Source organism: Chiloscyllium punctatum, chromosome 27 (assembly GCF_047496795.1).
Source record: "Chiloscyllium punctatum isolate Juve2018m chromosome 27, sChiPun1.3, whole genome shotgun sequence".
NCBI classification, from domain to species: Eukaryota; Metazoa; Chordata; class Chondrichthyes; order Orectolobiformes; family Hemiscylliidae; genus Chiloscyllium; species Chiloscyllium punctatum.
In genome coordinates this window covers 3,386,952-3,410,165 of record NC_092765.1, presented here as the reverse complement: position 1 = coordinate 3,410,165, position 23,214 = coordinate 3,386,952, and the positions used below count along the sequence as shown (strand labels likewise).

Genomic DNA, 23,214 nt, shown 5'->3' with positions numbered 1-23,214 from the left:
AGTGGGTTCTATGGGCGGGGTCCACATCCTCGCGCCTGCGCACTGGTCGCGCGGCGTCGCAGCCCGCCTCTTTCTCTCGGTGCTGCCGCCGCCATGTCTCGGTACGCTCGCCCGCCCAACAGCTCTCTCTTCGTCAGGAATGTCGGCGATTGCACCAGGTGAGACAGTGTGGTGAGGAAGCTAAACGAACCGAGGGCCGGATTCGGGGATCTATTTTGCTCGGGCGCGGGGAGGAGGGGGGGGGTCCTGCCTCAGCGTGAAGGCCGCGGGCCTCGGCCCCTGACAGACAGCGCGCCAGCCTCGGGTGGTGCGGGGAGAGGGAGGCCGCGGCGACTTCGACCGGCGGGCCTCCTATGATTTCCACCACCTTCGCCGGACTCAGTAAAATTCCCGATGGCCGGGCCGGAGATCCGGGGGCAGCTTCTCACCGAGTGACTGCTTAGCCCCAGATCTTTCCCGCTTTTGGAAAAGTAACTGGGTCACGGAGGATGCTGAAGTTATTCCACTCGTCGCTAGGGCTTAATGCGGTTTATATTTGCTTCAAGTAACGTGGGACAACTTAGGCCGCGCTTTTCTAAAAGCCTCCTCGCTCCACACTTAAGTAATTACAAGTAAAAGACAAAAAATTGCAAACGCTTAAAACAAAGAAGAAACACTTAAAGGTGCATTCAGTGTGCCCTAATAAAGATTTTTCATAATAGGATTATAAAGCAAAATTTGACACCGCGCCACATTCAGGGGCGTTAGGGTAGTTGACGAAAACTTTTGACTAATGAGATGGATTTTAAAGCATGTATTTTTTTTTAAGGAAAGGGAGAGAGAAATTGTGCAGTTTACGAATGAGGCGTAACACTCGACATGTCCGCCAATGCTGGAGCAAAGTCAATTGGGATTAGCAAGAGGCCAGGATTAGAGGAGTGCAGAAATCTTGCAGGGTTGCGGAGTTGGAAGAGTTTAATGAAACGGAAGGGGGTGCGGCCGTGGATGAATTGAGCATGATGAGAATTTTTTACAAGTTGAGCTTATGCAGGTCATCAAATGCAAGGTGGCAGGGCTTGATGTCAAAGTTAAGGACACAGCAGAATTTCAGATGGTTTAAAATTTGCAGTGTGTAGAATGTGGGGTCAGCCAGGAGTGCGTTAGAAAAATTGAGTGTAGAGGTACTAAGTGAATGGATGAAGAATGGATCTTGAGATACTTTGAAAAGTTAGGATTTTTATGTTAAGCATTTAATGTTGCTCATTTAATTAAATCTGTTGTGTAGTCTGAGGACCGATTTATCCATCAAAATATTTGCAATAGATTTGAGTTTACAGTGCATGTAAACATTTTTGGCAGAGTGTCAGAGGCTGAGGAGTGACCTTATAAACATCTATAAAACCATGAGGGACATGGATAGGGTAAAAGACTGTCTTTTACCGGGCTGGAGGAATCCAGAACTAGGGGCATAGGTTTAGGGCGAGAAGGGAAAGATTTAAAAGAAACCTAAGGGGCAGCTTTTTCATGCAAAGGATGGTGTGTGTATGGACTGAGCTGCCAGAGGAAGTGGTGGAGGCTGGTACAATTGCATTTAAAAGGCAATGGATGGATATACAAAAAAGGAAAGGTTTAGAACGATATGGGCCAAATGGGACTAGATTAACTTAGGGCATCTGGTCAGTATGGATGAGTTGGACCAATGGGTCTTATTTCTGTGCTGTGCATCTCTTGACTCTATGTACATCTATAACTCGAGCAAAAATTCCCAAGATCTCTCGTTGTTGAAAAATTAAACTAATATGCTTCATGGGTTTTAAAAACTTTGCTTGGTTTGTGATACTTTTGCAGCGTTTTTGAAAATAAGCAATTTGTGCTTGAAGTTTTTGTTTAGAAATTTAATGCAGTGAGGGTCAGTAAAATGACTGGTGTTGTTGATCATTATGATGGGGCTCTACCATTCAATGTTTTTTAATGCTGGGTTTTGGGTAATGTCGATTCTTTAAACACAAGTGTCTTCTGTTCATTGTCACAAAACAGAAGTATAAATCACTAATTACTGAGTTAGTAAGAGCCTGTTAAGTTTTCCGTACCACAGGATTGTTATTGAACTTACTTGCGCCAAAAGTTATGATGACTTAAGTTGAAATGTTAGAAAACACGTTTTTAGATGCTGAGTGTGTAAATGCATAAATATAGCACTGTAAAGTTTGCAAGATCGACAAATTGAGTAGTTATAATCAATATGTATTCATCTGTTTAAATAATTTCCAATGACTGAGGTTGAATTGTCTTCTCTGAATTTGTAGGAATATTCTATGTATTCGCATCAAGCTAAATGTATCTGATGTCCAGTGCCACTGAACTATTTACATATAATGTCATTTTGAGGTTGTAGAGGTCATGAGTGAGACCTCTTCTGGAGTATTTTGTTCAGTTCTGGTCACGCTGGTATAGGGGCAATATTATTAAGTTAGGGGGTTCAGAAAAGATTTACCAGAATCCTGCCAGGAGTGGCAGGTTTGACTTATAAAAATAGGCTGGGAATTTTTCACTGGAGCTTAGAGGTTGAAGGGGTGACTTTATAGAGGTTTATAAAATCATGAGGGACATAGATATGACGCAAAACAAGGTCTTTTCCCTAGGTGGGGGAATTCAAAACTATAGGACATGTTTTTAAGATGAGAAAGTTTTAAAAAGGACACGGGGGCCCAACTTTTTTTTAAACAAGGTGGGCTTGTGTGTGAAATGAACTGCCACAGGAAGTTGTGGATGCAGGTACAGTTACAACATTTAAAAGACATCTGAATTAGTACATTCCAAACACAGGCAAGTGGGGCTAATTTAGTTTGAGCGTGGACTCGTTGGATGAAGAGTTGATTTGTATGCCATATGACTGATTTTAATTGTACAAATAATTCACACAAGGCTTTTAATATTATTTTTCTTATTGAGGGTTTATGGGATCTTCATTTTAGTTGTATGACAACTTGTTAAATTAGTATTGTCTGCCTATGTGTTTCTGAGAGCAAACTGTTCAGATTCAACTGCTGTGACACAAATACTTAACTCTGTTAAGCCATTTCTGTATTTAGCTGACATTTGCACACGTGTTCTCCAGGGCAACCAGTAATGGTGATTTGAGTTGAACCATAGTCTGAAACATGCCAGCTGCTTGCTTGCTGCCTAGCTAATGTTTATTGACTAAATGCAGATGTAAAGGTTAAACTAGCCTTTATAGTACTGCTCTATGACAGTTTTTGTATTGTTATTATGGGAGCCCTTTTGTGTTTGATTCAATGTGGAAACAGCATAGTACCATACTGAAATATAATGCAATAGTATTTCAACAAATAATTTTAGCCAGGCATGAATGTGTTGAATGTTGCTCCTAAAAACATAGGAGTGCTTTGTAAAGTAAAAATAATATTGGGTAAAATCATTTGGTATGTTCAGAGCAATTTGTACATTTATATAATCTCTTAATAACTTGAATATTTATAATATGCGCAAGTATTATATCCCATCTCCAAAGAACCTGACTAATGAGTGAGGAGCAATGTGTCAGCCTTTGAAAAACGCTGAATAGAACCCTAATATTGTAAAGTGAAGTCTTATTACTAAATCTGGCACAAAAGAATACAATATAGTTTTAGAATGTTAGTTTTTTTAACTAAATATGTCACTTTCTACTTAGAAAATAGGGATAAGTAAGATGGTAAGCTAAATTATTCTATTTAATATTCAGTGTTATTGCTTTTTGATTTGAACTAAATTAGACCAAAGGCTATAATGAATTTAATTAATTGTGAAACTCTTCTTAAATTTGCAGTAATGAATGATTTGGACGACTTCAAATTTGGGGGCATTTACTTTGAACCGGATGGAGATGGTGCTAAATGCTCCTTAAATTGGGAATAGAAAATTGATTGATTGAAATAAAATGGATATGGGTTGAAGGGTCCAGGAAATGACATATAGACTTAAAATTAATTAATTTTATAGCAACTAATCTAATTCAGTTCAATTCTTTTAAAGTACACATCAGTGACACAAGATGCTAAACTGTGGACAGGCTGGAAATTCCGGGAGAGGCAGCAGGAACCGAGTGGCTAGAAAGAGTCAATTGTATGATCTTGGTAAAACACTGAAGAGGCAATTTGAGAAACTTGTCTAGGTTACATTGGATGCATCTTCATATTTAGTTCAGAAGAATATGAAGCCAAATATTTTGGGTTATAAATTCATTTTCACTGGAATATTTATTCTGGATAATATTTTAAATAATTGGGGAGAGTTGAAGAACTGTAAATCTTTACTAAAATTGAGGCATAACGAAGTCATCCATTTCTTAAAATGGAATGCATCTAGCCATTTCGCTCACCTGAGTACCACCAACTTGACTGATCCTATTCCTGACATCCTGTGGACAGTTTACAAGTTGATTTGATGTTCCAGAGCAAAATCTTGATGGTTATAGAATCTCCTTTTCAGATAGTTTAATGTCGATAATTTGGACTCTTCACATGCACAGTGGGAAGTTTGTGTTTCAAATCACCTGTATCGTTTTTATGGTACTTTAGGCCTGAGGATTTACGTCGTGAGTTTGGTCGCTATGGCCCAATAGTAGATGTTTACGTTCCCCTTGACTTCTACACTCGTCGTCCAAGAGGATTTGCATATATACAATATCCTTTCTTCAGCAGTTCTCCTAAACAAGTGAAGCAGACATACCAAGGTCTTTTCATCCTATGATGCATTTGAATGTCAAGTTCAATCTGGTTCATTGTGGCTCTATATTTTTAGAAATTACTGCTTGGGGGCAGGGATGATATTTAAGGTATAACTCCAAGTTTGTATGTTGCTAAATACAGTCCCCACTTCTTATCGTGGTCACACATTTCCACATGATTTACCTGTTATACTCAGTGGCTATAACAGATGATGCTGTCATATGGTTGTAAAGGTCCCTTTTCGTTTGCTTGGTGACAATTTTAACTAAGCTCTCATTGAAGAATTAATGAGGGAAAAGCATTGAATTTTTGGTTGATGTTAATCTACTTAATTAGTTTAAATAGTATATTAATATTGTAACACAGGAGCACTTGTCCACTTTAATCTGTTATCCTGTTTGTGTATTTACAGTTGAGTGGTTTAGATCATGATTACTCTCAAATTGATAAGCTCCTCCACCTTCATCACCCAAGTTCCGTGATTAATAACTTCACAGATCAAATTGTTAAAGTTGTTCTCACTGTAGAGAAACTGATTCAAGACTGTTATGGGAATTAATCAATCCCTTAAGACATGGAGTCTGCTTAAGTTAAATTGATGTAATCTGTTTTAGTGGAATAAAGCTCCACAATGATCATTATCCAAAAAAAGTCATTAGAGACCCTTTACACAGTCTGTGCATAAAGTAAAAGGAGCACTTGATGCTGTGACCGACAACTTTAAAATTGACATTGGTGCAAATAAATAGTTTTCACGTTTTGAATCGTGTTTGAAATGTGAACATTTTCAGTGGTGGGAACTGTACTGGGGACTTGCATGTGTGAAAAATTGTATTGAAATTATAAGCTTCAGCCTTACTGGATAAGATGACAGTTTGTTGAATATTACTGAAAAGATGCATAATAATCAAAGCTTCTCAGTTTGTACCCAGTTCGATCAGGCCAAATGCAAGATTGGCAATTCTAAAACAATTGCCATTTATACTACAGGAGAAAAGGTTACTGATTGGCTGAGTCATTGCTGTGGAGAAAGCAATGGGAATTCATGGCCTTCCAACCACTTCTGGAAATTCACAAAAAATGCTAAGGTCTTGGATGTATTCCTTTTGGCAGAGATTGGGCCCTTGTAGGTGATTGCTTTTAGCAGGTATAGATAAACCATGCTACAAGTTCAAATGATTATATTAAATTTGTTGTTAATGTCTCTCTTCAGCAATATTCAAAGTCTGTGCTACCAAACGACCATTACATCTGGAAAATCTGAAAGCTTTTGAGAATAGCAGTTTGAACTAGAGCCAAATGAAGCACGAGGGTGAATATACATGACTATTAGCATGTGAAAATTGGCAAAAAGTTAAGCACAAATTTGCAGCAGTGTAATATCATACGGCTGCTGAGCAATTGGAGTTTTAAATGCTGTACCACAGTGATGGAGTTGATTTTTCTTTTACATTCCCAATTTACCAGGAGTAAAAACCAAAAACTTAATTGCGAATAAAGTAATTTTATTAGGTTGATTTCCATTGTAATTGTATTTAATTATAATATAGAAGAAAACTATTCATTAGAGTACATATTGCAGCGCTTTTTGTACATAACCAGTCATTCTGATGTCTTTTGCATCAGCACATTTAATTTTTTTTAGCACATACCTAACATAACATCAAAATTAGTAACTTTTTAAAGCAGACATTTGTAAATAAAAGTAAAACACCCTTCATAGCTTGCATCACCACTTGATCTAGCTTTTAAAAGTGCTTTATGGGAAAAACACATGTTATGTATTAAGTGGTGTCCATGTAATTTTGATTTTTCAGCTTCGTGCCCTGAGATGTCAGATTGCCATTCTGAATTTTAGCATTAAATGTTATTTGATCATGCAAAATTTATGGTATCATTGTTTGTTTCTAATTTTCAAAATGTCCTCCATTAAATATAGAGTGCTACATTTCATTTTGCCATCGGAGTAATTTCAGTACCCTGAAATGTCTGGAATTCAAGCAGGTTGTCAGAATGAAAGATACTTTGTAGAAATCTGGTGTAATCAAAACGTTAAAAAGACGTGACTTTTATCCTTCATCCACCAAACGTTATTAGCAGTTCAGTTAATGAGTTCCTTTTTAAGATGTGGACACTTGTAGACAAGTGTGTTGTAGGAAATACAGCAATCAATTTGCAAAACACTTGCAGACAACAATGTGCTGATAACTAGATCAGGTTTTTGTTGTTTTGAGGGACAACATGGGCCACAACACCAGGGATATCTCTGTGCTCCATGTCAAATAATGCCATGGAATGTTTTGTGTCAGTCTGAGGGGGCAGATAGAGTCTTGGTTTAACGACTCGATGGTAATATAGCACCCCTGACTGTGAAATACATGTAATGCTGCACCGAAATCGCTTAGATTGTTTTATTCAGTTCTTGGGATGGACAGTGATCCACAATCATCTGACTCAGTGAGTGCTACAGACTGAATTAAAGAGAAAGGTTGTTTGGACTTCCTCACTCTAAAAGTGTTGAGTGTCTGGATGGACCTGATGTATCTTGCACTGAGTACCAATGTAAATATCTCTCAAGACAGGTTGCTGGAGAAACTCAGATTTTCAGGGTCACCTGGGCTTGAAACACTAATTCTGTTTTCTGTTCACATGATGCTGCCAGACCTGCTGAGTTTTCCAGCAATTTGTTTTCAAAATTTCAGCATCTGCTGTTCTTTGTTTTATATGTACCTCAAAATCCTTGATGCATGCTGCTGATGAGGCTAGCATTTATTGCCCATCTCCAGTTACCCTTGAGTAAGATGGTGGTGATCTGCCTAAAAGTTTGAATATAAAAAGTGGGCGTCAACCGCATTGGTTGGGCCTGACTATCATAAGTAGTCCAGACAGGGTAAGGATAGCAGATTTGCTCCCCTGAAGGACATTAAGGCCAAGTGGATTTTTAATGATAATCTGCTGGTTTCATGATCGTTGATTAATTGATTTTAAATTTCTCTACTTGGTTTATTGTGATTTTTAAGTTGAGCCTCTGAGACATTAATCCTGGCCTCTGGATGTATGCTGGATAATTTTATCACTATCCTACGGTTCCCAGATTCTTTCAGTTAAAAACCTTTTCACATTTACTATTGCAGATGCAAGCTTTTACGGGTTTATCAGTTGTCAAGTGAAGAAAGCTGATTCTGCAGCACAAATATCAGGCATTGGCACGTGGCTATGATATTTGAATTAAAACAGTTTTACTTTTCTGGCTATATGAGAAAGCTAGATTTCAGTAATGGGCTGTATACTTTCTAAAACATTAAAAATACTGTGATCTCTTTGCTTGAACAGCATTAATCCTAAAAATATTATTTACTGAATGTTGCATCACAAAATTGATTAGAATTATATCTAATATGCTATGACAGCCAGCATGTGTACACATTGGAAACAAATTTCCTGAGGGAGCATTGCACATCTATTAGAGAACCTGTACCAAGTTTGGCTATATTGCATGTTTTATTGATTGGGTATTGATGTGCTGAGTCTAACAGCAAATTTTCACTCGGTGACCTAAACTGAGCTAGCTTTAATAAATGCTTCTTTAGAAAGTTCATCTGACTGATACTGCATGGCTAGTTATATGCATATTTGTAATAATTTCCTAACATCTGAACATTTAAATTTAGATGAGCAGAAAGTCTGAATATTTCAAATGGGGATTTAAAAACCAGTGAATGTCTGAGCAGTTGGAACCCAAATTTCCAGCAGTAGATGTCCAGTCACGGGGGTGTGCAAGTTAGCAGCAATATCTCCATGTACTGCACCTGTTGTCCTTGCCCTGAGTAGTGGAGTTGAAAGTGTTGGCATTAATCCACAGTGAGTTTCTTTAGCACATCCTGTAGATAGTACACACTGCAGCCAATATTGCAAACAGTGAATGTTTAGGTTAGTTGATTCGGTGCCAATTAAACTTGAAGTTGTCAATGTTCTTGGCTCTTGCAATTTAATCCTTCTTGGGCTAATGGGATCAGTGCATCACATTGATTCCTACCTTGTGATGATACTTGCCACAGTCCCCAGCATCAGACCTGTAGCAATCAACACTTCTGTGACTGATCACCCTTGATTTACTCATGCATGGTTTCCCCCAAGCATATTGATTGCTAACTGGTAATTCAGCAGCATTCAGACCTTTACTGATTCACTATCTGAGGAATTTGGAGATGAACATTGCAATTGTCAGGCCTATTTCCTGTTTTTTTTTTAAAATGGCACATTTTATGTAACAGTTCAATATGATAACAGCTAATACACAGCTCCAAGGAACCTTGTAATGATTATCTGAAGCTGTGTTGATTGATCTCTAAACAAGTGCAACTACCTTCTTTTGTGCCAGATATAACATTAGCCTTTGAAGAATTTTCCTCTGAGCCCATTAACATGAATTTTAGTGGGGCAGCTTGGTTCCATGCTTGTTTGAATAATGCTTAGATGTGATATTAGATTTTAGCTCATGTCCACTTTGGACCAAGGCTGCAATGAGGTCGAACTCAGAAATCTCACAACATCAGGTTATAGTCCAACAGGTTTATTTGAAAGCACATGCTTTTGAGTGCTCTCTTTCATCGGGTGTCTGGAAAAAGACCTGATGAAGGAGCAGCATGCCGAAAGTGTGTGATTTTCAAATAAACCCAAACTGAGCCTGAATGAGTGTTATTGGTGAGCATTTGCCAGTTGATAAAACTGATAATTAAATTCAAGTGATTAAAAGATTTGCTGCATCTTAATTGGCGAGATTTACTTGTCCTTTTTGTTGTGCTGGGTCTTGTGCAGTGGTACTATCCCTATCTCTCTCTGCAAAAGTTTCATTTTCTTTCTGGGTACGTTGTGCAAAAGTGCCAACATAGTCTCAAATAGATTTCCTTAATTGGCTCCAGGGATGAAGGAGTTGTCTTATAGCAAAAAGTTGGGCCTCTACTCATTGGAGTTTAGAAGAATGAGGTGATCTTATTGAAACATGAGGCAACTTAGCTGAGTTAATACTGAAAGGATGCTTCCTTCTCCACAAGAAATTAGAATTAGGGGCATAGTTTAAACAGAAGACATCTCCCATTTCATGCAGAGATGAGAATTTATTCCTGTTGGGTCTGTGAAATTCTCTTCCTCAGTGGAGGTGGGATCATTGAATATTTTTAAGGTATGGGTAGATTAGATTAGATTAGATTAGATTACTTACAGTGTGGAAACAGGCCCTTCGGCCCAACAAGTCCACACCGACCCGCCGAAGCGTAACCCACCCATACCCCTACATCTACATTTACCCCTTACCTAACACTATGGGCAATTTAGCATGGCCAATTCACCTGGCCTGCACATCTTTGGACTGTGGGAGGAAACCGGAGCACCCGGAGGAAACCCACACAGACACGGGGAGAACGTGCAAACTCCACACAGTCAGTCGCCTGAGGCGGGAATTGAACCCAGGTCTCAGGCGCTGTGAGGCAGCAGTGCTAACCACTGTGCCACCGTGCCGCCCACGGTAGGTAGAATTAATGCTGCACTCATTGGGGAATAGTTAGAAATGAGTAGTTAAAGCCACAATCAGATCTTCTCAAAATAGTGGAGCAGGTTTAAGGGCAGAATGGCTTATTCTTGCTCAATTCTGATATGATATTGCAAAATTAGTTTGGATGATCTGATACTATATTGTATTACAGCTACTGGTCTGAATTAAATAATTGCAACTCTTCTCATTACCTGACTCAAACCTCTACGTTGCCCAGACGCAAGCTGTCATCATTTTTTATGGGTTTAGTTAATGTACACCAGTAATAAATGCTTGCATTGCCAATAAATTGTACATAAGTGTTGCAAGCACTATCCCACTTTTGTGCGAAGTTGTATTGAATTAAATTCGAACCTTAAATCATTAAGTTTTTGAGCTTGTATTCCAGCATATTTTTAGAATCTGTTATTTCATCCAGTGATTTTATTTTTCTAAAATTGGAAGGAAATCATTTCTGGCAGGTCCTTTTCATGCTAAGCAGGCATGAATACCTAAAGCAAATTGATTTTTTAACTCCACAGAAATCCACACCTATACTTTTAAATCAGTATATATTGTATGGGTAATTTGTGACCTTAAATAAATCAAAATCAGAGTCCAGTTACGAACATAAAGTTTGAATTTAGTTTGAAATTTAAAATGCACTTTTTTTATAATGACTTATCATACTTTCATACCTGTAAATATTTATATGCATTGGATGCAATAAATTAGCTACAAATGTAAAATAGACAAAGCAGATTCCTTTTCTATAACTTTACAGTCCTAATTTCATTTATGGAAATTCAGTTTTAGCACTAAATTCATGTTTAGTGTCTTATTTGCATTCATATTATTGAATAATTGAATGTTAAGCACCTGGCAGTAAATTGCATTGTAAGATGGGAGTTGATTTATCCTTGCACTACAATTCTTGGAAGAATCTGAAAATGCATACTACAATATTGAAAATTATTAGTTTGCAATTCAAATTTGCACATAGCAAATTTTAAAATTCAAATTTAATATTTTCATCAATTTTACTTGTGCAGTTTAACTTTGGAATGCTGATCTTCTGCACTCTGCACATTTAGGTCACTTGAGGCTTGCGCAAACGCATATTTTGAGCTGAAAATTTAAATGTAGTTTTCATTCCTCCTTCCCCTCAATTTTTATATAATTTGCTTACTTTTGAAACTTTGATGGTCTGAGACCTGCAAATTTGTCTTAAGGAAAGCTACAATGGCAAATGTAATTTTCAGAAAATTTAGGTCCCATATTTAACCGATTTTTGTGACCACAAGGTCACCTAATCTGAAATGAATTTTCATTTTACTTGTGACTTCATGAACTGTGCATAATATTCCTTTATGTGAAAACTGTAAGCTCAAGTTACATTAATATTTAAATTGAAGCTTGTATGTTCCATTGCATAACTAAATGTGTGTGTTACCTGGTAAGTATTTTGGTATAATCTGGCTATTAACTGTAAACATTGGAACAATCAGAGTTGGTGTACTCTCTCTAATATTCCTGTTAATACGAATGCATGTTGGCAGGACTAGGAAGCTTACTGAATAAAATGCTGCTATTTGCTTCCATTAGAAAAAAGACCTACTGCTCTGCTTTGTTTAATTAATGTGCTGTTTGAGTTGGTTGCTGCAGGGATTTGCTGGTTCTGGGTTCATATAGTGCACCCCACTGTTGCTCGTCTAACTTTTTTTTTCCTTTTTATATTCTGCTGTAAGGTATGTATTTCTTGTCTGATCACAAGTTCATCTAAATGGAAAATGTGACACACAATTTTTAGCTGTTTTTAAAAAAAATACTTGCTGGTGTCTTTTTTGGCTAATTTTGGTGGTAGTCAAAAAAGTGATTTCAAACCCTGCATGTTTGTCTCTTTATACTCATCCCCTGACATAACCTTTTTGTTGTTGTTGCCTCAGAAAATTTAAAGCAATCCGCTGTAACTGGCGAACCCACAAAGAAAGTATGAAAGAGCCTTTTAGATAGAACCCAAGCATAAGACAAGCAGACAAGCCAAAGACCTCTTAAGGATCAGGCTTGAAGAAAAGAGAGGGAGGGTGAAAAAGATTAAAGCTTGAAGAGGGAAAAAGTCAAGGCTTCGATTTGTCTGCAATTGGAAAAAAGGTTGTTTTGTCAAAGTCAAAGCCAAGTGTCTTATTTGGGCCAGCGCCTCATGTCAAGTCCTTCTGGCAAGCACTTAAAGAGTTAAAGGTCAAGCTGACGGTGCAAGGTCAAGTTTACAGCCAAATTTAAGGTAACCAGCAAAGTCCTGATATTGTATCCTACCATAGTGAAACAGTTCATTTTGCTCTTAAATATTGTTATTAATTGTGATTTTACAAACTTAAATGATCCATATATAATACAAGTATATATTAAAACGTTTATGACTGAAATTGTAGTCTGTGCTGCAGATAAATTCATTCCTTTTATTTCTTTTCAAAAATTGGTTTTGAGTCTAGTGTTTTTGATGCTTTTTTGTTTCCAGTTGCTGACTCAACAGAAGACCAGTACAGAAATAGACTTTTTTTAAGTTTTAGAATACTTTTATATTTTATTCAACTTTTTCTTGTCACTTCTGTCGAGGTCATCTGTCACTTTTTGCACAAAAAGTCCCATATTTGTCTTCCTTCATGATTTCAATTAGATGCTGCAGATTTATAGTTGCAGGCACTACTGGGTGTCTTATTTTAGTGAATTAAAACAGGGCTTGACATTCATTAAAGGATGCCTGCAAGCTGTGGGAAGGCACTTGCCAAATGAGCAGGCCTTTGTTCTGTCCTTGTCCAGTGGCTACTCTTGTAGCACATCACTATAATTTACTCCTCCATGGTAGAATACATCCTACTGGAGTGATACACTTGAATGTTATTTTGTCTTTTGACGAGCAACGTGACATTTATTTATGTTAATTTACAAGTCACTATTGAATTGTTTGCAGCATTTTGTTAAATATGATTTTATTAATGAATGGGACTGGACTGAGATCCAAAATAATTCTAGATTGAATTTCATGTGGTAATGGGGTAGTTACGACCTAATAATGTTTTGCATCAGGATTTAATACTGTCTTTATTGCTGTTCTGCATTTATTGCTTGCATTATGATTCACTTAGAAAATTTGAATGAAAACCCTATTTTATTAATATTAAGAAACCTGCATAGTTTTTGTAATAAGCTATTTGATGTATTTTTGACATCTTATGCAATTTAATATAACACACAAACAAATTTTCTAAGTTTTGGCAAAACAATGTTGTGGTTGAAAATGTGTATTGAAGATTGTAGGATGTGTTCGAAACCTGTGAAAGTGAAAAGCCCCCTTAACAGCTTAGCATGTTTGAAGATGTTCGTGATGCAGAAGATGCACTCCACAACCTGGACCGGAAATGGGTCTGTGGCCGCCAGATTGAAATCCAGTTCGCTCAAGGTGATCGAAAAAGTAAGTATAATTAATCTAAATTAAATTGTATACTCGTGGAAATGGTCTGTTTTGTGCATGGACAGTAGTGAATGTGGTAGAAGCCAGTGCTTTTATACCTATTGAATCTACACATGCTGTTCTTTATACTGAGGTTCATACCATGTTTAAGTTGAAGAATTTAATGACACATTTATAGCTAAGCAAATATATTGAATGTGTAGTTTTCTCTGAGTGAAAGTTTCCATATGGGATTGATACATTCTAGAATATGTTTGAGGGGTGCTGGCTTTGGTGCAGGGGCAACATAAAACTAACAGTATGTGCTCACTGAAAGCTGCTAGAGTTTTTGCAAAATTGTTTGTTTTGTGTGAAGCTAGGTTTTGGACGTCACTGGTAGAAAAAAGATATATTCAATAAACGATCAATGTTCTGGATGATGGTGTGATATTTTTGTCTTTGTAATTGCAGCACCTGGTCAGATGAAATCAAAGGAACGAAGATCTTCACGAAGTTCCCCACGATATGACCGGTATGATGACTATGATAGGAGGAGAAGGTCCAGGAGTCGAAGTTATGATCGGAGGAGATCAAGAAGTCGTTCTTATGATCGAAGTCGCAGGAGATCTGATAGCCCCAAAAAGTATGTAACACTGGCATCTACAATGCATTTTGTTGTCCAGTTCAGTGAATTTTATTTCACTGGTCTTTTATTTTTTGTGCAGTTCACGGAGCAGATCAAGTGGAAAGCGTAGACGTAGCCGTAGCAACTCTTTCAATGACAGGTAGGGCCAAGCAGAATGCATTGGCTGTCATTCATATTCAATCAACAGCGTGAAGTTTCTGAAATTGAAGGGAATGTTGTGGGAGTTTTCTAAGTAATAGAAAAATGTGCAGATAGCGTGATAGAATTGTTAACTTGGAATACTTGGTATGGGATGTATTTTTGATAAATTGATGAGTTTGACTCTTTTTCACATGTCTACAGAGTATGCTATCCAGCAAGGAAAGCTATCCTCTGATTTTAGAGTTTGCATTCACTGAAGCTGCAGTTCTGATTGTTGCCTTCCCCAGTTCAACTGTAGTTAAATGCCTATGAATGATGCTTTGAATTCTCTTTATAAACAAAGGCATTCCACTTTGCTGCCTTTGTCATCTCATGTTATGATTGCTAAATTTGCAATTAACACAGAATAGAAACATAAGGTATGAAGAGAATATAAGGGGTTATGGATAGATCGAGTGGGCAGCGGTGTAGTAAATGGAGTATATAGTGGGATATTGACTTCTTTGGTATGAGACTGAGTCTAAATGGTGAGAGATTGCAGAGGGATTTGAGGCATCAATCACAAAAGGCATTTTGGTACAAGAAGTGATTAGGAAAGCTAACTTGTTGCCTTTAAAATGTTATCATCTATTGCGAGGCCATGGAATACAAACTTCCAGAAGTTATGTATGCTTTATTTAAATAAGGTACTAGTAAGACCACATCTGGAATACCATGTACAGCATTGGGCAGCTTATTTAAGAAAGATTGTAAATGTGTTTGAGGCAGTTCAGAGAAGGTTTACTAGACTGCTACCTAGAATGGACAGATTGTTTTTTAAGGAAACGTTGGATGTATTAGATTTGTATTCACTGGAGTTTAGAAGAGCAAGAGAAGATTGAGGGGTTTTGACAAGGTGCATGTGATCAGGATATTTTCTTGTGGGAGAATCTAGCACTAAAGGTCAAGATTTAAAAATAAAGGGTCACCTATTTAACTCTAGAAGCTACATTTTTTTTTGAAGGTCTAAGTATTTGGAGCTCTGTGGGAAAAAGTGGTTGAAGAGTCTTTGAATACTTTTTTAAAGCAAAGTTAGATTCTTCATTACTTTGTAGCCCTGATAAGCAATGGGTGTAATAAGACACTAAATTAGTCAAACAATTTTAACATATACCAACCTAGATTCTATTCCGCTAACTGTGACATGCCTTTATTAAAATACTAAGCAAGAGTACGTCCTTATTGCACTGGTTGCTCTGAGGGTCCGGCTTTGTCTCAGGTAGCTAATCCCCTGAGGGAACACTGGCCTCGTAGTATTCTTGCTGGACTGCTAATCCAGAGACCCAGGTAATGTTCTAAGGTCCTGGATTTGAAACTGCCAAGGCAGAGAGTGGGAATTGAATTCAATAAAAACCTGGAATTCAGTGTCTTATGACCATGAAACCATTGAGTGTCAGGAAAAACCCATTTGATTCAGTAATGTCCTTTAGGTAACAAAGAGGATCTTTACCTGGGCTGGATTGCTTGTGACTGCAGACCCACAACATTGTGATTGACACTTCACTACTCCCTGGGATGGGCAATAAATGCTGGCCAGCCAGCATTGCCCTCATCCTTTAAATGAATGTTTTGTAAAACTCCCAGATTATCTTCGGAGCGAGTTGTCACCATTCTCTTGTATACCTAATAAAAACCAAAAGAGCTGTACATGCTGTAAATCAGAAACAAATATAAAAATGTAGCAGGTCTGGCAGTATCTTTGAAAGGAAATTAGTTCTGAAGGTCACTTGACCCAAAAGATTAACTCTGATTTCTCTCCACCGATGCTAACAGACCTGCTGAGCTTTTCTACTATTTTTTTTCTCTCTTGTATACCTTATTTTCCTTAATGACTGTTTGCCATTCCTACATTTGACCCATTTAGTTTTTTTAAAATTACATCATTGCCTCCGTAGCTGTTGTTGGATATATGTTCGCTGAGTCCCCCTCAAGGTTTTGTTTGAAGAAACATAAGCAATTGTCTAGGTTATTATCTTCAAAACTCCTATCAGTTTCCAATGCTAGCGTGAATGAGATATTTTTATGGTATCAGAAACAATGGGCCACAGTTTGCTTAGCTCCAGCACAGTTTAAACATTACTTGGCAAACTTCAGTAAGATTTACCTGAACAATGTTTACCCATGCTGTCTTCCTGTTCTGACTCTACATGCATTTCTTCAGCTAGAGTTACATTTCTTCACTGTTCATTTCCACCACCCTGGAAATAATTCAACACGCAGACCTCCTCCACATCCCATTTATATTATTAATTTTGTAAGAAAGAAATGAAAACACAATTACATATTTGAAGTAATTAAGACATAGAAGCAGAAGTAGACCTTTTGGCTAATCAGGTCTTAGCCATTCACGGCAATCATAGCTGATGTAATAATTCTGAACATCACTTTCCAGCCTTTTCCTCATAACCGTTGATTCCCTTGCTGATTAGAAGTTTCTCAGCCTGGAATAAACCTAATTGCTTCAACCCTTTGAGTAGTGTCATAAGTCATCAACCTCAGAAGAAATTCCTACTCATCTCTGTTTTAAATAGCTGACTACATGTTCTCTGTTCTCAGGTTCTCCTCTTTGATTATATACTCTTCCCATACAGAGAAATAAATTCTTGCTACCTACCCTGTCAAGCCATCTAACAATCTTGTATGTTTCATTAAGGCCATCTCTCATTCTTCCAAATTCCAGTCAGTACAGGCCCAACCTACTTGACCTCTCGCTAGAAAGTCAATCCATATCTGTGATCAGCCTCGTGAATCTTCTATGGAATGCACCCAATGCCTGCATATCTTTCCTTAGATGAAGTATCCAAACTATTCACTATATTTTCAAAGTGGGCTAACTAGTATCTTGTATTATTTTAACAAGACTTACCTGTTGAACTTTGATACTAGCTCTTTTTAGTTGTGCAAAAGGAATCCATGTGTTGCAGTTTTTGGCAATGTTTCTCCATTTTCATAATATTCTCCTCCTCCTGCCAAATGCATGATCATTTTCCCACATTATAGTCCATCTGCCAAGTTTTTGTCCATTCACAGAACCTAATAGTATTCCTATGTCATTCTTGCCACTCACTTCCCATGTATTTGTTTCCTGCGCAAAGTTGACAATAAAGCATTCACTTTTCTCACCAAAATCATTTTTAATATATTGCAAATTGTTGTGGCTGCAGCACTGATCCCTATGCACTCCACTAGCTACAAGTTGCCAGCCTGAAATTGCCCTGTAGTCCCAAATGTCTGAGTTAAGCATTCCTCTCTCCATGCTAACATATAACTTCACTTGTCTGTTGGAAGCCCAGATATATTCCATCTAATATTTCCCTTTATATCCTGCTTGTTACCTCCTGAAAGAATTCTAATAAGTTTGTTGAGCATGGAGGTTTCCCTTTCTTGTAGCCATGTTGATTCTGCTTGATTAATATTATGTATTTCTAAATGCTCTGTCAGTACATCCTTTTAGATTCTGGAGGATTTCTAGATTAAGATTTCTTGAAAGATTACTACCAATGGATCCACTATCTCTATAGCTATTTATCCTAGAATGGAATCCATCAAGTCCATGGGAGTTATATGCCTTTAACCCCATTTGCTTTCCTCGTACTTTTATTCTTGTGATAGTTGTATTTATTTCCTCTACTCCTTTTGTCCCTTGATTCACTTAGTATTTTTGGAATGCTACTAATGTCTTGTGAAGATTAATGTCATTTTCTGGCTCCCCATTATTATATCTTTAGCTTCATTTGCTATGGGGCTTTTGTTCACTTTGGCCTCCCTCTGTCTTCCTTTTTAAACAGCCACATGCTGTCTCTTTTGATGTTACTTGCTAGCTTATCCTCAAAGTTTGTTTTCTCCCCATTTTAGTCATCTTTCAACCTCTAAGGCTTTCCCATCCTCTGGGTTACCAATAATATTTGCCACTTGGTATGTGTTTTTTCATTCAATTTGCCATCCTTAACCTCTTTGGTTAGCTATAGTTGGTTTACCTTCTTACAAGAATCCTTCCTTTATATACTTTTGTGAGCCATGACCTATTTTCTTAAATGTCTGCTATTGTTCAACAGCTGCCTTTTCTGCTGAACTCTCTTCCAGGTCCTGTCCAGTTGACTCAGCCCTCATCTTTATGTAATTACCTTGAGTGAGTTATTTCTGATCCAAATTTCTCGCAATCAGGCTGAATGTTAAATTCTCCCATGTATGGTCACTGTTCCCAAAGCAATCTTTTACTCTGTTTATTTTTGCTTCATTATGCAACCCCAATCCAAAATAGCCTGGCACCCCGAGTCACCGTACCTATGTCACCTGAAATCTCTCATTCCTGTCCCTGATCATGGCCAAATTTGAATTACCTAATATAATAGATGAGTGCTCCCTGAAGTGAAGTGTCCAGGTACCCCCCCCCCGCCCTTGCCAAAACCACCAGTGTACAGGAGGTCTACACCCAAGACTCTGGCATCTCAACTCTGATCAAGTTTGATGAGCTGTGAATACACACTACAAATACATTCTCCCTGGATCACCTTGGTGTCCAGCAGCTCTGACATGCTGCAGCAGGAACATACCATCTGTTCTGCCATATCTTGTTTTATTTAATTTGTTAATTATTCTTGATTCCCTGCTCCTTACATGTTGTTGTAATTAATACAAGGATAAGTGGCACATTGACTTACAGTTGTTGAAGTTGTGGTTGCAATTTGATCACCCATGACCTTATTCAATTATGATGCAGGTTTGAGGCACCAAGTGGCTTTATCCTGTTCCTGACTTGTACAGCTGTTTGTGTACTTACAGTTAAGCTGTTTACCATTCATTCTCTATCCCATATTCCTGCATGCTTTATTATATACTCTTGCCTCTTCTGCCATTCTTATTTTTCTCCATCTCCTTGTTTTTTTCCTGGTTTGGTTTTTAAATACTCAGGTAAGGAGCTTTGTACAATGATAAATTATACATGTTACTGTTGGTAATTCTTTTATAAAACAGTGCTCTCTATACTAATTGTCCAGCAAAAGATAGACGGAAAGCAGAATGAAGAGATGCCTTTTTATTTCCTGGGAAATTGATTTGATTTGTTTTCCTTAAATGTAATCTCGTGCTCGTCTTAATTACATTTGCAATTATTTATAGGCACAGACGTCGCCATCGTTCCTATTCTAGATCAAGGTCCAGGTCACGATCTCGATCCCGGTCAAGATCCAGATCAAAATCCGTATCAAGATCAAAATCAGCATCCAGAAAGGATTCTAAGACACGTTCACAATCGAGGTCATGCAGCCATTCAAGGTCCAGATCTAGATCTAAATCCAGGTCACTGAGTGGCCATAAGTCTGATAGTCACCATGAGGACTGAAGCGATGGATGGTCGTTCATCAACTTGCAGCTTCCATTTGTGCTTTTCTTTTTGTTTTTGGGGTCTTGTAGTTAAGAGAAGGTGGGTACTGTTTTATGACTACAGGAAAACTTAGTGTGCAAGAATAATTTGTTGATGGTACTTGAAAGATTTTAAACTGAATGATGCAGTAACTACAACTGACCAGTTAATAAGGTTCAAAGTGCCATTAACATTAATGTTACTCATTGGTTCATTGAAAGTCAACTTGTTCACTATTGTTTTTAGGCAAATTTAGAAAGGTATATTTGATTCGCGGCTATGTTACTGTTAGTAATTCTTTTATAAAACAGTGCCCTCTATACTAATTGTCCAAAAAGATACTAAATTGTTTTCCCAGTTTAATATTCTGATGGATTAATAAAGCTGCTGGTACAAATCAAAACTGTGTGAATTCAAACTTTGTATATTCTACTGTTAACAAAGAACATGTCATCAATGCAGTGCTGTATTAACATAACTTCAGTGTGGGGTTTTACATAATTCATAATTGCCTGAAACACTCTGCTTGGGGGATTGGTTTATAGAAATTCTCCTTATTTTACCCAACTGGTCACATTAAGCACAATCAAAAAGTATTGGCAATTTGTTGCCCACAACCTTATGTTCTGTTCATGTGTGTTTATGCAATGCAGTAGTCTGGCATGCTTTCCGTAGTATTGATTTGTGCATTTTGCATGAATATTTCTTTTCATTCTTGGCTGTAAAGTTATAATTTGCTAATGCTGTTAGACAAACTACCTGCATTTTTTTATTGTAAGATAAATGCAGGAACTTGTATCTTATGCGGAATTGGACGTTTTTCCAAAACAGATTTATCTCGTGCTGAAACATTTTTTCATGTAGAAGCTTGTAAAAACAAAAGGGATTTTTATACCACGTCTTTTTAATAAAAGCTGTTTGTAAAAGTTCATCTATATTAGAAATGTTTTCAGTTTAAGCTTCAAAATGCTAAGTTGTCTAGGTCTTTGCATGACTAGAAAAATGTGACGTTTAAAATCAAGTAATAATAGTATATTCTGAAGATTAAGAACATTGGCCCCTAGAGTGGTCATATTTAGCCATTCATCTTGTGAATTTGGATAAGCAGAACTGGGAATAAAATTGTCTGTAATCTGATGTAAGTGACTTAATTAACTGTGTTCAATCACATTAGGGTTATGTGACAAGTCTTGTTTAAACTTATTTTAATTCTTGCCAGTTTTAGGTCTTGCCTACTGTGTTTGAGCCAGGGTAGGTTCAGTGTGTCTTGGTTTTACAGTCCAGTTTGTTTCTTGCTTTTCCTCAAAAGTGATTAAGATTCTTCACTTAACAATGTATACAGGGTATGCCTTTTCATAACTTTTGCAGGATTCAGTTCAAGATATGCAGTGCAAACAAACACTTGCAGACTTAGCACCAGTTATCAACTAAATCTATATCATTTGGGTTTTTTCAGTCAGATATGGATGTTGTGTTCATCCTTTTTGTTCATGATAGCTGATTGTAACTTCATACTTGTAAATAAATCTGTGCTGTAAAATGAAGCATCTCAGGTGTGTTTTCTTAAAGGAATGACTTACTTTTCAGTCAGAATCCTATGTGGACTAACACCAAAGGGTATAAGCTGAATTGTATCTGTGCGATGTAGAGGAGACCAATTATCTGAATATCGGACTATCCAGCAAGATCACAAGGAACCGATGTTCGGCTAGATTGTTATCCGGAATTCAGTTAACCAAATGAAATACTCCCTCCCCATGTCCTTTGGATAATCGAGGTGCCTCTGCTAGTTATAACAGCACAAAAGCCCATTTGGCTGTCGAATCTGTATTGGTTCCTTCAAAGAACAATCCACTTAATCTTGTTCCCCTGTATTTTTTCCCATTTATCTAAATTCCTTTTGTAAGATATATTATTCTGGGTCCTGCATAAGGTAGGGCAGCCTGTAAGTGACATCATGCTTAGTGACTGATGACAGTATAATTATTCTCCCACTTGTTGACATTGTAGTTATGTCAAGACTTATTGTATTTCAAAAATAATGTGCAGTTTGTTCAGTGCTCATGGTATAAGTTACTTGCTAGTTTTCACCTGATGTTGCTGAGTCAAGGTTTCAGGGATATTGTTGTTCTGCCTTTTAGTCATACTGATATGCCAATAACCAAATGACGACATCAACTTTTTTCATGTTGAGTACATTCTCAGTAAAAATTAGAGAAAAGCAACATTTATATTGCATGAGGAGACTGCTCATTGATTGGCAAGTGAACTCTGTTCAAGACATTACCATGGAGAAGGCATCCGTTAATGCTGACTGATATACAGCCAAGTTGTGCTCAATGTTGAATGAAACAGATTGACTCTGGACCTGAGAAATGAACAAGGAAGTAACTCAATGTATATGCTCTTTGTTTCTTTGACAATCCTAAATTAGTTGTCAAAATAATTCCAGCAAGATTATCCAATTCAGAATCACATCTAATAGAGATTTAGCAGAAAAAAAAACTGCACATCTAAAAGATTTTGATCAGAAACCATCTCAATAAATCCCATGCTGTTTGTTTGCTATATAAATATACTGAGATAGGGTGCGTCAGTGCTATTTTCTGGAATGACTACCCTCATCACTTGTATATTGCATAGACTGCTTTAATGCCTTTCATGAGTTTTTAGATTAGATTACTTACAGTGTGGAAACAGGCCCTTCGGCCCAACAAGTCCACACCGCCCCGCCGAAGCGTAACCCACCCATACCCCTACATCTACATCTACCCCTTAACTAACACTACGGGCAATTTAGCATGGCCAATTCACCTGACCTGCACATCTTTGGAGTGTGGGAGGAAACCGGAGCACCCGGAGGAAACCCACGCAGACACGGGGAGAACGTGCAAACTCCACACAGTCAGTCGCCTGAGGCGGGAATTGAACCCGGGTCTCTGGCGCTGTGAGGCAGCAGTGCTAACCACTGTGCCACCGTGCCGCCCACACCGTTTGTCTCCAATTCACAGTGAAGGTAAAATGTCTTAATGTTTGAGCAACAGGTGAAGCTAGCTGTTTCATGCTGCTGCTATGCCATAGTAATGAGTGACATTTACCACCACCATATGCTGCTGTCAAGCCAAGAAGACACCCTATCTCAAATGTTACCTGATTTGTGCCATTGTGATACCAGTTGTGTAACTGAACTATGCAAAAATGGCAGTTTGTATCAAGCTGCATTTCCTTCAACAAAAGCAAATTGCTGGAAAATCTCCAACAGTTTGCCAGCATCAATTGAGAGAAATCAATGTTTTGGTGCAACTCTTTTTCAGAACAGATAGTTAAAATATTTTTTTC

At 37.6% G+C, this 23,214-nt stretch overlaps 1 protein-coding gene across 2 annotated transcripts; it reads left to right on the top strand.

The window, feature by feature from the left end:
• The first annotated feature begins 24 nt into the window (after positions 1 to 24).
• srsf10b (serine and arginine rich splicing factor 10b) lies at positions 25 to 21,419 on the top strand. Of its 2 annotated transcripts, XM_072547931.1 has the most exons (6): positions 25 to 158; positions 4,560 to 4,664; positions 13,605 to 13,708; positions 14,159 to 14,330; positions 14,413 to 14,472; positions 19,632 to 21,419. In XM_072547931.1, exons 1-6 carry the CDS (start codon positions 94 to 96, stop codon positions 19,852 to 19,854), a joined length of 729 nt encoding a protein of 242 aa, XP_072404032.1. In that variant the 5' UTR covers positions 25 to 93; the 3' UTR covers positions 19,855 to 21,419. The 2 variants fall into 2 exon arrangements, with proteins under 2 accessions (XP_072404032.1, XP_072404034.1); XM_072547933.1 differs by lacking the exon at positions 14,413 to 14,472.
• Positions 21,420 to 23,214: the final 1,795 nt, after the last annotated feature.